At 33.0% G+C, this 16,576-nt stretch overlaps 4 protein-coding genes across 4 annotated transcripts; 3 read left to right on the forward strand and 1 right to left on the reverse strand.

Annotated features, from left to right (window-relative positions):
• Positions 1–67: 67 nt before the first annotated feature.
• On the reverse strand, positions 68–3,497 carry Tsp_06769 (putative homeobox domain protein). Its single transcript, XM_003380565.1, has 4 exons — positions 3,254–3,497; positions 2,856–3,165; positions 2,222–2,403; positions 68–555 (listed from the first exon to the last, which is right to left on the reverse strand). The coding sequence occupies exons 1-4, from the start codon at positions 3,495–3,497 to the stop codon at positions 68–70; spliced, it is 1,224 nt and encodes a 407-aa protein (XP_003380613.1).
• Positions 3,498–4,627: 1,130 nt separating this feature from the next.
• Tsp_06770 (hypothetical protein) lies at positions 4,628–5,103 on the forward strand. Its single transcript, XM_003380566.1, has 2 exons — positions 4,628–4,721; positions 4,760–5,103. The coding sequence occupies exons 1-2, from the start codon at positions 4,628–4,630 to the stop codon at positions 5,101–5,103; spliced, it is 438 nt and encodes a 145-aa protein (XP_003380614.1).
• Positions 5,104–7,714: 2,611 nt separating this feature from the next.
• On the forward strand, positions 7,715–8,075 carry Tsp_06771 (hypothetical protein). Its single transcript, XM_003380567.1, has 2 exons — positions 7,715–7,769; positions 8,005–8,075. The coding sequence occupies exons 1-2, from the start codon at positions 7,715–7,717 to the stop codon at positions 8,073–8,075; spliced, it is 126 nt and encodes a 41-aa protein (XP_003380615.1).
• Positions 8,076–11,705: 3,630 nt separating this feature from the next.
• Tsp_06772 (hypothetical protein) lies at positions 11,706–12,734 on the forward strand. Its single transcript, XM_003380568.1, has 2 exons — positions 11,706–11,788; positions 12,671–12,734. The coding sequence occupies exons 1-2, from the start codon at positions 11,706–11,708 to the stop codon at positions 12,732–12,734; spliced, it is 147 nt and encodes a 48-aa protein (XP_003380616.1).
• The last annotated feature ends 3,842 nt before the right edge of the window (positions 12,735–16,576 follow it).

Consider the following 16,576-nt stretch of genomic DNA (forward strand, 5'->3'; position numbering starts at 1 on the left):
CAAAGTGGCAAAACAGTTCAGCTTAAAATTGTCCAGCTTGTCGTAGCTGATTGCGGTCGATGTTCGTTCACTTCTTCGTCGTGTTCACTGGTGCGGAAATGGTCGCCGGCACGGCCCCGGCCATGGGGCCAAACACCGGATGCACGGGGGACATGGATATTGTCCCAGGAACCGCAGCCGCGGCCGCAGCCGCAGCTCTTATTGAACCACCGAACGAAGACCACGGACTGCAAAGCACGCCCAACGGTGATCCGTGAATCAAAGCCGTCGTCGAACCGACACCGGCCAGTCCGGCTGCAATGTTCGGTGATCCGGCAGCAGCGGCCGCCGTTGCAGCAAGGCATGCATCCTTGGACTGGGCAAATCCGTTGTTCAAATACAAACCCAACGGTCCAGTGAGACCGTTGGAAAATGTTGTCGGCCAATAAGGGCTGTTCGTGAATGCACGCTGAAATGCCGCATAATTACCCGCTTCAGCTAACAATTCTAAACCAACTGCCGTCTGGCGTTTCCATTTGGTCCTATAAACAGTTTGCAATTCAAAAATATTCAGTGCTGTAGTTAGTTAGTGTTGCAGTGCAATTGTATCGAAATCACATTTCAACGATGCACTGTAATAATCATTGCAAACAAGCATAGAAGGGTATTTGTTGATAAATTTCAAATTCACAATTTTAGCTTGAAACTTCAAAACGCCAGCCGCGTGCTTTTACAAGGACACCGCCCTTAGTCTATTACAGCGCTCAGCGTTCAGTCTGTGCAAACAGCACGATTTTCTCAAACCATGCAGAACAATCAAACATGCTCGACAGTAAATATTAAATATTCTAAAATTTTGAGACAGCAAAATTTCTAATTGCTATCGATAAAGCATCCAGCTAGCGTTAAAATCATCACTTATCAAAATCACTATTTGCTAGTCAAAATTTCAACAAGTTTCATCGTCAACTCAGAGCACAACTGAAAATCTAAAATCATAATTTAACATATCAGCAAACAGATTCGAAAGTTCAACAAACCATTAAACAACAATTAAAATCACTGGATAATGAAAATAATATATAAATTCGGATAATAATATTCAAAAAAAAGCAAAATATATTTTCTTGGATTAAGAGAAATTAATATTTCACTGCTAACTGTCGTTGAAACGGAATAAGTTGATTAAACTGAGCAGATTTGATGAACAGAATGGAAAAAAACTGTAATTAATTAATCTGCCACTGCAATAAATGCGTGAAAATACTAACAAAACCATCATATCATTGAAAAAAAGCATTGAATGCGGGGGACCTCTTTTTTTCAGGCCACGCCAGCACGTTGCCTTTCTTCAACTACAGTTCATTTTCCTATAAAATTGGCCAATTAAAAACCGGATAGGCACTTTAGCATGTGAAAAGTGAACGGGTCGGCTGGGAAATGGACTTGGCAATGGTCAATCATTGTTCCCAACCAAAATAACACCTCGCTTTAATGTTGAAAAAAATCACTTTCAAAAATGAACACCTCCTTCACGCTAACAGACCAATGCGCGGCCTTCAGTGCATCAGTGTAACGTTCAGCCGCCGATACAAACGGAAATAGCATTAGACATCTGCTCTCTTTGGAACAAAAAATGGTAAATAAAAAAATAAACAACATCAAAAAACCACAGCAACATCAAGAGCTGAAATAAATGCTGACGTCCTATTTCGAAATAATTATCCATAGTGCCAATTCGCACTGCTTGCTCACTGCTACATATATGAAAACTTAAAAAGAAAAAAGAAACATTCATTCACCTAACACCTAAATTTGTGAAAGAAAATGAAGTTGTCGAACAACAACCCTAGTACTTTAAATATCTACAAAAAATATGAACAATACAATTCTATCGCGAGATATTCGCCGGTAATAAAGAAGCCAGTATGAAGGTGAAACTTCACGAACTTATTTTGAAGCGAAGCACTTAATTTCACTCCAGATCACCATTTGAACGTTTACATTTGTAACAATTGAATCAGAATGAATCACTAATAAATAATATTGATGTTGGATAAATTTCATTTACAATTTTCACAGCAAAATACAGCAACCCATTAACAAAGTAGCAAAAATGTTGATCGTTTCTAACTTCACAGTATCTATTAATTTGGCTTTGTATGAGTGATTTATTCCAAGCGGTGATGATCAGTCAATTTTGATTATTTTTGAATTATTCAAACCCCTAAAGAAAGTTCACCATTGTCAACTTGATGCAGTAATTTCTTTTTCTCCATTACAATCATACTGAACTGGCAAAATGATTGATTAAAGAACTGAATTAAAAAGTAAAGACAATCCATTCCTATTCTCATTAAGAGAATCATTGTAAGTTGCTTAGTAGAGGCCTCCTGACAACACCAAAACGCTATTAACCTTTGTCTGCATTTATTAGCATTTGCAAAAATTCATCAAGCGGGTTTCTAAGCGTCAACAGAATTAGATGAAGAAGGAAGGATTCAATTTTTTTCAGCTCAACGCTCACAAATCGTTGCCCCTCTGTGTGGTCATTGTGGTTACGTATCCGGTGTGCAAACAGCGCAAAATATGTCTGACATTTAGCGCCTTGCTCGTGATGCCCTGTTTCCAAATTTGCACTTTAAAAACTTTTCTGGGTACAAGTTGTTTTTTTCACACTTGCTTCGTCAGAGAGACATTCGCCACAGTATTGAAAATGGAATACAACAGCGGATTACGTTATGGCAGTTAGCTGATTAGTTATTTGTGAGGTGAAAAAAAGTATTCCACCTCGTTTGTCTCTTCTAATTAAGTGCCCAATTGATTCTTGCCCGAGAACAAATGAAAATAAAAATGAAAGTTCTAATTTCACTCACCGACGGTTTTGGTACCACGTTTTCACCTGAGTGTCTGTGAGGTTTAATTTCGCGGCCAAGTCGAGCCGATCTTGCACAGATAAATATTTCTTTCTTTCAAAATTTTTCTCCAACGTTTGCAATTGATGATCCGTGAAAGCAGTTCGTGCTTTGCGAGGCTTTTTTGACTTTTCATCCAAAGATTTCAACGAATGCTCAGCATCATCACCGTCTGTATACATATACAAGAGACCATCGTCAGCGCTGGCGCTATTCGATGATGATCTTGGTCGATGACAGTCATCGCTGTACGGTGATCGGCATTCCTTTTCTAAAATTAGCATTAATTTTCAGTATAATTTAATTGATTGATTATGAAAATTGCTGAAACCAAAGTGTGCGCTCAAAACTTCCTCTACCTTGATCAGCGAAATCTTCAGTGACCTGAGCACGTCGTTCTTCAAGAATATCACAAATGCGAAAAGAACTGACTGGCTTGTTCAAAAATAACGCTGGAAGTTGATTCACCTGATCTCCTGAGCCTTCTTCCAACGCTTTCGATGAATCTTGAGCGCCGTTTGAAACAAGTGCTGTTTGATTGTCCGCATCTTCGTGCAAAGAGTCCATGCTTATGTCGTTGCACACAATCGGATCTATGGTCATGTTGGCACTGAGTGCAGCAGTTCAGCGATCGTTTCTCAGTCTACAAGCATCAAAGTGGTTACATTCAGAGTTAACAGTCGACAATTGAAGCTAGTCCAAACGAAGAAGACAACGTCTACGGTATTACAGAACTAACAAAGTTTATTGGTTAACAATTGGCCAATCGTTCACTAGCAGCTGTCAACGCTGATTGGCTGGCATCGGACGAACGATGCTAGTCAATGTGTCAATTTAACCGCATAATTATAGCCTGGTTATCCCATTTATTCACTACCCTTTTCGCACCAGATAATCAAACATGGTCAAAACGCCGCATTACATGACCTATTGGCCGTCTGCTTGGCGACCAAGAGACAGTCCCTAATTGCTGGTAAACAGGTGGCCGGCTGCAAGCGAAGACAAACATGAGCTATTCAAACCGAGGTCAGTGGTCACGGATCGTCAAATGAGCTAAAAAGTGCCCAGCTTGCCGGCAAGAAACGGAACAAACATTATCCATACTAGTGTAATCGATCTTTACCCAACGAATCAACGCATCAAACACCAGTTTTCCGCTTGCCTGTTCATCTGATCTCTTTGTTAACTACTAAGTCGTTGAAATGCCATTGCAAACCGATGATCACCGTCACAAACTTACTTGGCAAGCACATCCCGACTCACTAGACCAACTTCACCTGAACCTCAAACAATGCAATTCTATTCAAAAAGTTGGTTCATATGCTAATCAATGAAAAACATAAAATGCTTCAATAAAAAAAAGAAAACCCGCCCAAACAAACGCTAACAAGCCGCCATCTGTCATGCGCTAACAGCATCATCATCATCATCATCATATCTGTCTACGGCTGCAGTTGGCCACGCCATTGCAAGGCTACCTGTTCAGGATCAATCGATAATCAAAACACACGCTTCAAGTGGACATCCATAAAACAGGTGCAAAAGACAAACTGCCCAACTCTGTCACAGATACCATGTGAGTGGAAAAAAGAAAAGATGGAATTCTACAAATACCGATCAAGTTCCAAATTTTTTATCATAACCAGCAAAAAAAAAGATCTTCATGAAGACACACATCACCAATAATAACGGCAAAAGTAATAATAATAATAATAATAATAACGACAATAATGATGGCGATGATGACAGGAATAATAGATCTATCCTGTTCATCAACAAGCTGTGAACAAATTTGCATGTACAACCATGATATTACAGACAGACAAGGTAAACTCTGTTGACATTTGCAAGCAGATTTCACAAAGCAAACCGATCACGAACCAGGCAAGTCAAAGCTGTTCCATCGCGCTCCGCAGATTGGAAAGGACTGCAAACTGGTGAAGTGCTGCTGGCTGAGCACACACAGAGTACTGTTTCTAAAGGAATTCGACAAACAAAGCAATTCTGTAAAGCCAAAAGCAGCTTTCGGACATTACTTAAAAATTCAAATCAATTGACTCAATTTTGCATTGTTTACTTTTGCCAAAATCGTCTCTCACTATATGACATTTTATCTACAATTGCAAAATTAGCGTATCAGATGAATTCTGTACAATGCTGCTATAAGAAGAGCAGTCATATCACTCACTGGCAGACAGTAAATTGTTAGACAGACTTGTGTAAAATCAAAAATCAACAGAACGTGAATAAGAGAGTGAAAAGCAGCTGAAGTGAAAACTATTAAAACCGCTCTAACCTTGTTGTGATAATGACATTGATCTTCGCTTAAATTTGACATCTTTTGAAATCTTTTGACATAGCAGCTATTCAAAATAAAAACAAATTTTAAGCATATGACATGCAAAATCTATCAAACATAAATTACTAACACTAAACGCTCTCTTTTATTCCACCAATAACAAGCAATCAATTTAACCAACAAAATTACACACGATTTGAAAGAAAAAAAATACAAACATTCATATTCATATTTGTATACGCATCACATATACATACATACGTATGGTTGTTGTTGTTGTTGTTGTTGTTTCCTGTTTTATAACACTCAGATATTATTTAATTTTTCCTTAGTAATATAATTTTGAACAGTTTAACATGATAAATTAAATAGTAAGTAAATATAATAGTGAGACTGTACAGTGTGGAATAGGTGATAAATTAAAGCAGCCATTAAGTATATTAACTGCTTCACGATAACTGCAAATTAAGATTAATTGCAAGCTGCAGATCAAAGAGGATGAAAAATCTATTTTCTTTATTCAGTAACAACCGTCCATCGTCCATGAAAATATAATTTCTGCTCATTTCAACTGGATCACTGAATGTAAAATCAAAAAATAATTATCTACTTTTTTCTCTTAAATAACTAATAATAATAATAATTCATACTAACACTTTAAACGATAATATTATGTCAAAATCTGAAATGTTGCACAAAGATGCATTTCAACAAAATGCAAACAAAAATATTCATATAATTCAACAAATGCCAAAGTAATGGAAATTTTGAACAAATTTTTCGCATAATTTTTTCATGTTAAAAATTTCTAAATGAAATAATTTGTGAAATTAATTTCTGAGAAGAATGAAGCAAAACTTTCCGCGGTTGAAAATTTTAATGGCACTGTTTGTCATTCTCTTGGAACATGAACTGAATGACGGGAAAATTAATTTCTGCTTGATGATGAAAAAAAAAGAAACACTTTTCAAGCATTCTCACGGGATGATAGATCAAACTGATGACAAATAACTGCGATACGTTTTGCTATACACATCCATACACAGTCGAGCATTCTTTGATCAATTTCAACCTGGTCACAAGTGCCGCTTCTTCCCTGAGAACATTTGTCTTTTTTGACACAATTCCAATCAGAAAATGAAAATTCCCCACTTTTTCTCCCCAACAATTCCCAACATCTTGCACAGATAAAGTCGATTGTTTTTTCCCAAATTATTCGAAATAAGACAAGCTAATTTTCAAGCAAGAAAATAACACGGGACAACAATCATGCTCTCCTCTTCTGTATATTCTCTCATATGCAATGGATAATTTTGTAAAATTGTTTAAAACGAGAGCAAACAAAAAGCAAAAAACCACTTACCCAAAAAAAATTACTCTTCATATATGCATACACATAAATGTAAGGAGAGGCAGATAAATGCTTGCTTGAAGGATAGAACAATTTTGGCTTCTTGCACACGGTTCAAAAGAAAACTAGTTTGTGATCGAAATTTCACTTAAACTGATCAAACTAGAGTTGTACCAGTGATTCATAACGTACCGTGCAAAATATTTAACCTGACAAAACCGCTGATAAATATGCAAATTTCATTTGAATAAATAAACTTACACGTCACACGTTGCATTTGAATGAATCAGATATTTCCTTTTTCTTCCATTTTATAGAAAAAAAATTACTATTGTTATTTTAATATAGTGGAAGTAATTTTTTTTATTTTCAAATAAGCAATCGGATGAATTTTCACACTAGCCTACCTGTAGTCGAGTTATTCAATCGGTTCAGCATAATTGTCAAATCAATTGGTTCAAATGAGAAACAGAATTGAATCAGATCTATATAAAGCGGATACGCTGAGAAGCAGTTTGATCAGACTTTGATCATGCAGAAAAAGGGTGTCATTATAAATAAGAAGGCCAATTTTCCGTGTGATACGATCACGTTTTGAACAGGCCGACTGTTAGCGGTCAGCGGTCGAGTACAGGAAAACGCTCATTATTGACTAATAAAGCACCATTTCCGTATCAATCATTCGGACAATGGTCTTTCAAAGTGCACAATAGCCGACGATTGGATTAAATCAACGATAACAATGACACTGTTATGGTGAGCTTATTAAAAAGGTGAAAAATCACCAAAAATCCTCTTCAAATCGATCGTTGCACTTTGCCCCCCTCACTCCCTCCCTACCTCTACCTCTTGCTCTGTTCAGCCTTCAACGAATGCAGACCTCTGCGCGCGCTTCTTGCTTTACTGGCCATACATTATGTATTACCATATACTGGGGTTAGCATTTCAAAGAAGTAAAACAGAAAAGAAAAAAAAACACCTCTTCTATAAAGAAATGATCATCATGAAAAATAAATAAATGTGAAAAAATTCAAAAGTCAGATAACTGTTAATGAAAATCAGGAAAGTACAATGAGAATTGCAATTTGCAAGTTCCGCTTTTTATCAATAAAAATGTAATATGAAGAAATTTATTCAGCAAATCATGAAAATATAATAACAGTTGTTGTCATGATTATTATACTTCACCAACTTCTTTTCACTGTCAAACAATACATTGCAATTAGTACGTTGTCACAATATCACAATATGAAGTATTTAAAATTTATTTTAAAAAGAAAACAGTAAGCTAATTTATGCATCTGATGACATTATAATAAGTGGATTGTTTTGTTGCGCAGTGATTAAGATCAAACATTTCATAACAAATGATTTACCGCGTTGGAAATGCTTAAACAGCTATTTATCAAAGCTTTTCATTTAGCAATCATTTCACTTAAAGATAAAATGTCACATTTCAGTCATACAGACAACAACTTTTGCTTATATTTTTAGCTTTGAAACTGCTCAAGCAAAAAGAGTTGTGCAATAATATTTTGTTTTTTCTTCAAAAATTATCCTTCAATATATATATATATTTACGACTGACTACTCATTGTTAAGCAAAAATATGCTTTTATATTTAATAGCTATTTCAAGCCAATTCAAAGTGTAAAAAACCATAAGATAACTAATTAGAATGAAAACAACTTTTCATTGAATTAAAGTATCAAGATATTCCCCCTCCCCCTCCATATGAATATTTGGAAATATATTTTTAGAAAAAACACATTCATAACTGATGATCAATTATCAATTTATTTTCACTTGAATTATTTTTGATTTTGATTGGAAAAAATACAAAAAAAACCAAATATAAATTTCTCTTCAAAATCTACGAATGCTGAATTAAAATAAAGTTTCCATTGACAAGAAGATGAATTTGTTAAGTTTGCATTTGTTCAATAATTATACCTGCTAGTTATTGTCAGATGGCATACATTTTAGTGCATATTAATAAAGAAATCCTCAACACCTGTTTCTTATTCTTCAACATTCACCGGCAATAGTTGTCCCTTTGAGTTGGGCAATTTTCATTTGCAAAAGTCTTAACAACGCGGAAAATGTGAAATTGTAAAAATTGCCAAAAAACCTCAGAATGGTGAACAAAAGATTATTGCACAATTTTCACAAGCGTTACAAATTGAAAATCCAAAAAGAGAAAAGTCTAATGACTCCGACTGACCTCACAAACTGGATACACTCACAAAGAGGAGTCCTCTTTTCAGGACATTTAACTGAAATGCTATTTTTAACCTGCAAAATCTATATCTTCACCATCACTTCAAATGGAATGGAAAAATATTACTATTAAAAAATTTATAATACGCGAAAAATTCCAATTAAAATGACAATGAAATATTACAAGAAAAAAATATCCATATAAGCGTGCAGCTTTCAAATTATATTGCAATTATTTTATTTTCTAAAAGATGTTCTCTCTCTCCACCAAACAGAATGCATCAGTGTATCTAATAATATATAAAACTTTTTTTTTCTTCAAAATTTCTGATCCCATCATTTAAAATCATCAAAACTGAGTTTCTATTGATTTTCCTTGAGCTTTTTGTTCCCACATGAAAACGGATAATTACCATTAAGTTTGAAAATTTATAAATAATAACATAAATGCAATCGCGCAACTGTTTGTGACGTATTTCATGTTCAATAATAGAATATGCAAAAATAAATTGAATAATGAAACATTCAACAAATTTTGAAATTATTCTGACTAGGTAAAAAATTTAATTTTCTCAATTTAATAAACGAATTTTAAAGTGTTCTTCAAAATTTTAACCATTTCTTTTTATGAAACATGTTCCAATGTCAAAAATGACGTGCTAATCTTTCTTCATTCGTTGTTATTTTATTTTCTCAGACTTAAGGTTCGGTTAAATCTAACCCAACTGATATACATTCATATATATAATTTCTATAAATAATAAAATACGAAAATCAGTTCACCTTCAATATGGCAACTATATATTGACGATTAGTGCAGAAAATGTGAACTCTACTACATATTTTCTCTCCAAGAAACCATCCGGATAAAAACACTAACACCTATATTTGAACACTCGAACAGATAAACTTACATTAAAATTAAACAAAATTCATCAGCCAATTTCATCCAGTAACCAAGCAAATCAATATGCCTATATTAAAAGTGTTTTCCAAATTGTAGGAAAGCTACATGCATACAAAGTAAAGAGATAAAAAAAGATTTCTTTCACTTTATCACACATCTGTCTGTGATAAGTAACGTTCTTAAAGTGAAATAAAGAAACACAATTACTACAATAGGAAGAGTCAGCTACAGTGACAATGTGGTAGTTTGAGTATAGATATTCTCACCGGCTGTGCTTGTCAGTTGGAAAAGAACAAAGAGAGGTTTCAAATGTATGAAAGAAAGATTTAAGCTAGTAGAATTGTGTTCAGAGAAGAAGAATGTAGAATATTTCCACCTCAAGGGTTCTACCTGAGATTGTGAGTTTCAGATGAAGCTGACGCAAGTCAGTTTATGCATCGACAACGTGAATAATAAATACTTAATAGGTTTGTTTGCAATCGTCCGGTCAGCAGTATATCGCTAGATAAAGAGGCTCAATTCATTTTAATTCTCCTCCCGCTAATTTACCATTATTACAACCGAGTCAGCCGATCAATGCAATTGCAACTAGTCAGCTTGTCAATGATTCAAGCGCTGGTCAAAGGGCTCGGCACCTTCCCAAACACTGAAAGCAACATTTTCAAAAGCATCGACAGACAGACAGACAGAGACAGTTTAAGCTAAACTAAACTAAAATCGACTCGATCACTTGTTGATTGCCACCTTTAATGACTGAACAAAAACTGCTCTTCATGAATTGAAAATGCACGCATAAAACACTGCTACGGCTATTTCTCGTTTCTCTCTTTTTCTTTTTTCAGCTTTTCCACTTAACTCTCTGGCAGCTATTAATTTTTAATCATTCTCATTGCCCCAACAGCCCGTCATGTATTTGTCAATGTAATTCTTTTAAGCACTGATTACATTATTATTTTCCTTTCTCTTATGATGTTCAACATGAATCAATCACCAGTAATTCATTAAATAATATAACATTGCAAATTCATAAAATTTAGATAATTAAAATACACGTCTGGCTGTTTGTTCAATAAAACTAATATTGTTCAAAAAAATATTTTTCAAACTTCTACACACATCAATCAATAGAATATAAAAATCACATTCAACAGAAAATATAATTTCATTTAAATATGCACACTTGTTTGGATTTTATATATAAAACAAATTTTACCAAATCCAAAATCGGATCAATATAAATAAAACAAGTTTGCATAATCCTGCTTTAAGCATAATTTACCTATTGAGTGACGGCTAATTCAGTGGAAATGCAACGAATTTTCTTATCGGTAAAAGTTAAATTTAATCAGCTATGAATTAAGTCATCTTAGCTAAGGTGCAAACGGTGAAAGAACATTGACAATAATATTTTACACTGATATTTTTATTGAAAAACCTTACCTCGTAAACTTACGCCTATGCCAATGCAATTAGTTGACTTGAAATATCAAATGAACAAAGAAAGTGAAACATCAAATGACGACATTCATATTTTAATTTTATGAACTGCAAAAGTCGAATAAATCAAACTGTACCGTTTCAATCAATTTAGCTGAATTTTTACATCTTCAGACAGAAAATCAATTATTTCAAGTGAAATTGCTTAGCAAGAACAGTACAAAACCAACAACTCATAGATCATCAATCTATCGTCCATCCAAGTGGATCGAACACATTAGAAAATGGTTGATTTAAATTTCAAAATTGAAACCCTCTTATCAATGCAATGCTAACACAGAAAGTGCTGATGAAATGGTAGAAGAGTGAATTTGATGTTTTTTTTCCTCAAAAACACCAACATCTAGATTAAAATTATGCTTTTATAAAAAGGAACATCATGATCATGATTTTTGATATTCTTCTTATGGTCAAATTGTCTTATCTGAAACTTAAACTAATTCAATCAGCACAATGCATTCAGTGTTGTCATCAGGTTGACCAGGGATTCAATGCCAACCGTCTGGCCAATTAATTTCCTTTCCACTCTTGATTAAAATGCACAAATGGATGATAATCGCCTGCTCATTGGACCCAAGCGTGCTAGCCTTGTCCAAGCTTAATGGCTTTTCTGATCTAGCGTGAGTCAGAAGCTGACATGCGACATGAGCGAAAGCATTAAACCGATTGAGAAGAGATCAATGGCCGCCGTTTACCGACTTGACATGCGAACAACCGACATTTGAACACACAACGTCAACTTCAGCATTGTTGGGCAAGCAAAAATCCAATTAAATCTATTCAACTTGAAGAGCGCTGTTCATGAACCATTTCCGGCTATTACTTCTTCTATTCTACATAACACTGCTTTTGCCATCACAACAACAACAACAACAACAACAACAACACAACAATAAAAAAAATCTAGACTTCTTTTGTAATTTCCTGCCCAAAAAATTAGAAACTGACCACCGGATAGTTTAAAATAATCACAACTTTTCTTAATATTTAAAAACAAAGATTGATGATACAAATTGCCCATTTACTCCCCAACAGATAAATACTGTCCCAATCATTAATGGCAATTATTTTGATTTCATTTCCCATTTCGACAAAACCAAAAACAAAAAGAAATATATATATCTATATACATAGAATAAAAGTTAATCGACATAGGATGGATGATCAACAGATCACTAATTTCACATGATCAGTTTAATTATTCATTTCAGCATCAACATCAATTTAAAAGGAGTGCAGCTTACAATGTGTCGCAATTAAACCAAATTAAACACATGGGCATTTTGTTGCAACTCAAAAAATTGAAATTGATTCAATTAATAAAATAAAACAGCTAACAATAAAAAAATGTACAATGCCAAGCTATTTTCAAACTTTAACTTTATTTTTTTAACTAAAAATTGACTGCTTTTCTTATTTAAAATTGCACTTGAACATTTGAATAAGCTTGAATACTGAAATTAAAAAATACAAATAAATTACCCTATAAAATGCAATTTCAGGTTTGCACCATCAAAAACATTACTACACCAATTGAATTACTATTTCAATAGCAAAAATTCATGAAGTTCATATTAATGTGCAAAATTTTAAAGTTCAGTTTCTATTTCTCCGCAATAATAAGCAAAAATGCTGGCTGCATCAACAAATACAATTTGCAATGCAATCTTACCTGCACTTTTACTACTAGCACATTATTATCAGTACTATAATGAAAAGTATACTGACTTTTTGAAATCTATTAAATTGTAATGTTTCCACAATCTTTAAAAAAAGAAAACAGCGTCACAACCTCGAATGCACGAAATTGGCCAAGTATACTTACAAATTAGAAATATCACAGCTCTTAACCATATAACAATAAAGATGAAATATCCTTTTCATCCATCAGCAACTAAGCAAATAATAAATCTCAAAACGGCAAAATCTATTTGCCTACAGCCGCGTCATTTGATTTAAATTAAAACAAAATGCACTCACTGTGAAATGATATTTGAACACTGTTCAAAACCATTTTTCCGCATCTACAGTTTCCATAGAATCTGGGCAAATTGAATTTTGAAATAGAAATAAAAAAGCTCGGTTCACCCGTACAATTGAAAAAAAATCACTATCCTTTTGTAGAATGCTATTTTGTTTCAATAAAATAGAAATAGTATGCTTGAAAATTCAAATGCCTGAAGGAACGATTTTCAAAAGCACAAGTATTCAAATTTTAGCACCCAGTTCTATTTTTACATATTCAAATGAAAAATTGAAAATGTTCAACATTCACATTTACAATAGAATTTATAAGAAAATTTTAATCAAATTCAAATTTGAAGCCATTAATTTCTATTTTTTCACTTCAAATCAAATCAAATTTAAAATCTCTCTTTTAAATACAGTAAATAAATTGCAAAAATAGAATTGTTCAGAAGCGTCTTTTAAATATGAAATTTTAACGATATTACTATTATTAAAATGAGACAAGCAAGCAACCAAATTTGCAATGATCGCTTTCATTACTTAAATAAATATTTACATTGGGGAAGGAAAAAAATTGTGATGTTTTGATGTCCTAAAAGCAATCATTTAAAACAATAATAATCATAATTTCCTAAATATGGATTTCATTGATAGCACAGATAACTGTGCTTGTTAAGTTCTACACGCAACCAATATTAAGGGGACATTTGAATTCCCTATGCGAATGGCAAAATTGCAATGTTAAAATGTCCACACGAATGCTGGCAACTTTACAAGTTGATTAATGATTTCTAACCGCATACTGGTAAAATATTCATAACATTGCAAATGTAATTTTCTTGACAACAGACTTGAAACAATTTCTATTTTCACAGAACTGAGACCAATTTATCAAAAGCAATTAGAAAAAGAAATACACACGTTTATGCATAATAATAATAATATTAAAAGCAAAAGTAGCAAAATGCACATTTCTTTACTGATGTTATAGAAATCACTGAAACTAATGCAAATTAATTCTGATATTTTTATTAGCTAATTTTTTAACGAAAATAACAAAATTATAGATAAATGCTACAAATAATAAACTATTCTTCAAATTACACACACACAAATATATATTTATATATACACTGACAAACTGATTGATAATGAATTTCTTTCAGAAATTCATTACATCTATTACAATAAATGTGCCTTTTAATAAAATTGCTTAAATAAAATGACCGCTAAAAATAAAAAGCGTCAACATTTTGAAGCCAGTCAATATGCTTAATTAAATGTACAGAAAAGACGGTCTATTTTTCTATAATTGAAAAAAATCTCATGAGAGATAGTGATAAAGCAAAAATCTTCCAAATGAACAATTTCAAAAGCATCACCTCATCTTGTCTCAAAGGCAGCTTTGATTATCGAATGCAATTTCCATATTCGCCATCATTGTTCAAACGATTTGAAAAATGCACGTGTTATTTTCAAATTCATTTGTAAAAAGCAAAGCAAATAATGCAAAGCTGATCGCTAATGTTACAAATAATTGTTACGAAATTTCACCCACTTTTGTACTGCAATTCGAAATCGAAATTCACTTTTGTACTGAATCATACTAGCATAAATATGAGAAATGAACCGTCAAATAACGATGTTATACAATTCTATTTCACAATTAATCTCTATGAAGCTGAAAAATTAAGAAGAAAATTAAAATATACGCTTACTATTTTGGGAGAATAAGAATGCTGGATTATGGATGACAAACTTCAAATTTAACAACACCAGCTTCTCTCAGTGCTGCTCAAATTTTAGCTAATGTTTTCATTTAGTATGTTCACCTGCTTTATTTGTCAACATTTATAAAAACGACCCATTTAAAGATTTAAATCTCATCTGCGTAACGAAACTACAGCGGAAAAATAAAAATAATATACATTTAGAAAAACGCAATTAATAAGCAGTGATACATTTGAAAAAATATTTATTTTACTGATATTTCATTGATATGAAATGGAAATCACACATTTAAAGGCTTAAATAAATAAAATGGCCACATTATTATTCTTTATGTATTTTTCAATGCAAACAATTGCATAACTGATATTCTTGAAAAAACAGAATTATTAATTACAATAAATTTTGGTTAAGAAATGACTTGAAATAAATAAATTCCACAATTACATCTGTTCTTTATTTGACTAACTAATTCAACCTTTACAACTGCAATACTATTTTCTTTGAAGACTTCAACTGAGCACAGTATCATGCTTAACTTGCCAAGCATAGCTAAACAAAGTGGTCGACTTTGAAATACACACACATATATATATCGAGAGAGAGAGAGAGAGGACATATCAGCTTCTTCTTATTGATAGCATAAAAACTGTACAAAAAAAGTTCCATAGTGCAAATTTGCATAACATATTTACAAGCAAACAACATATGACCAACTACTTCCTTGGAATTAAAAAGACAACACACATTTAACTATCAGATAAATGTTTTGCTTCCATTCAAGATAATTAAATAGAAAGCTTGCTTTCATTTAAAAACATATCAATGACAAATTCATTGATGATAATTTAAATTTAAAAAACATTAGTCAAAAAACAAATTAGTTCATTTATATGATCAGTTTGGTCAACATGATGCCTTTTTCCAAGAGAACTGAAGAGGAAAAGTGATTTCTATTCATTTCAATGAAACATACAAAATAAAGTGAAAAGAACCAATCAGAAACGCGCGGATCTGCATAATATACAGGCGGCTGCAAATAAAAAGAGCACTTTTATCAACGTTACACTTGCATTATTCATCGAATTTGCAGACGCAATATCAACACAGCTGAGAAGCAATTCTATAAAACCATTTCTGATTGTTCAACACAATGCTATTTTCAGTTTATAGAAAACTTTTCAAAACTTTAAACAAACCTATCCTCTTCTCGAACAATGGTACATTTCCATTAGTTAAACTTGCACAATTGTCCATTTAAACATTTAAAGATCCCTTTTGATTAATTAGATATCATTTGCTAGTTATTACACTACCAATGGAAGCAGTAAAATCGATCGAAAAGTCAAGTCTAGTTTAGCTATTGTGCAAAGCAAGGCACAATGCGTAGGCTTTTTAAGCATGTTTTCTTTATCCAAGTGGTTTCTCTTTTGTTTCGGCAATGTTAAATTCCGTCACTCATAGAAAAACGATTATTGATATACCGACATTTGTCAAATATCTTCGACCAACAAACCGACTACTAGTACTGCCAATAATAATTCAACTATTCATACGCTTTTTACACCAAATCTATCGTAATTATCATCAAGCAGAATTTATTAACAACAATTTTCTATAATGCAAGTCAGTCAGAGAAACGATCATCAAGTTTGGAAAGAAATTATCTTAAAGTCAGAGATTAGTCAATAATTAAACCATTTTCCGATATC

Source organism: Trichinella spiralis, assembly GCF_000181795.1.
Source record: "Trichinella spiralis strain ISS 195 chromosome Unknown Scfld2, whole genome shotgun sequence".
Classification (NCBI taxonomy): Eukaryota; Metazoa; Nematoda; class Enoplea; order Trichinellida; family Trichinellidae; genus Trichinella; species Trichinella spiralis.

Excerpts from the sequence above, each read along its gene's own strand:
- Tsp_06772 (XM_003380568.1), top strand. The coding sequence starts at position 11,706 with ATGCACAAATGGATGATAATCGCCTGCTCATTGGACCCAAGCGTGCTA. Across the intron at positions 11,789-12,670 it reads AATGGCTTTTCTGATCTAGC|GTTTGCACCATCAAAAACAT; the intron begins GTGAGTCAGAAG and ends ATGCAATTTCAG.
- Tsp_06770 (XM_003380566.1), top strand. The coding sequence starts at position 4,628 with ATGGCGATGATGACAGGAATAATAGATCTATCCTGTTCATCAACAAGC. Across the intron at positions 4,722-4,759 it reads TGATATTACAGACAGACAAG|CAAACCGATCACGAACCAGG; the intron begins GTAAACTCTGTT and ends GATTTCACAAAG.
- Tsp_06771 (XM_003380567.1), top strand. The coding sequence starts at position 7,715 with ATGATTATTATACTTCACCAACTTCTTTTCACTGTCAAACAATACATT. Across the intron at positions 7,770-8,004 it reads CAAACAATACATTGCAATTA|TCATACAGACAACAACTTTT; the intron begins GTACGTTGTCAC and ends GTCACATTTCAG.
- Tsp_06769 (XM_003380565.1), bottom strand. The coding sequence starts at position 3,497 with ATGACCATAGATCCGATTGTGTGCAACGACATAAGCATGGACTCTTTG. Across the intron at positions 3,166-3,253 it reads TGAAGATTTCGCTGATCAAG|AAAAGGAATGCCGATCACCG; the intron begins GTAGAGGAAGTT and ends TGCTAATTTTAG. Across the intron at positions 556-2,221 it reads ACTGCATCAAGTTGACAATG|CACTGAATATTTTTGAATTG; the intron begins GTGAACTTTCTT and ends AACTAACTACAG.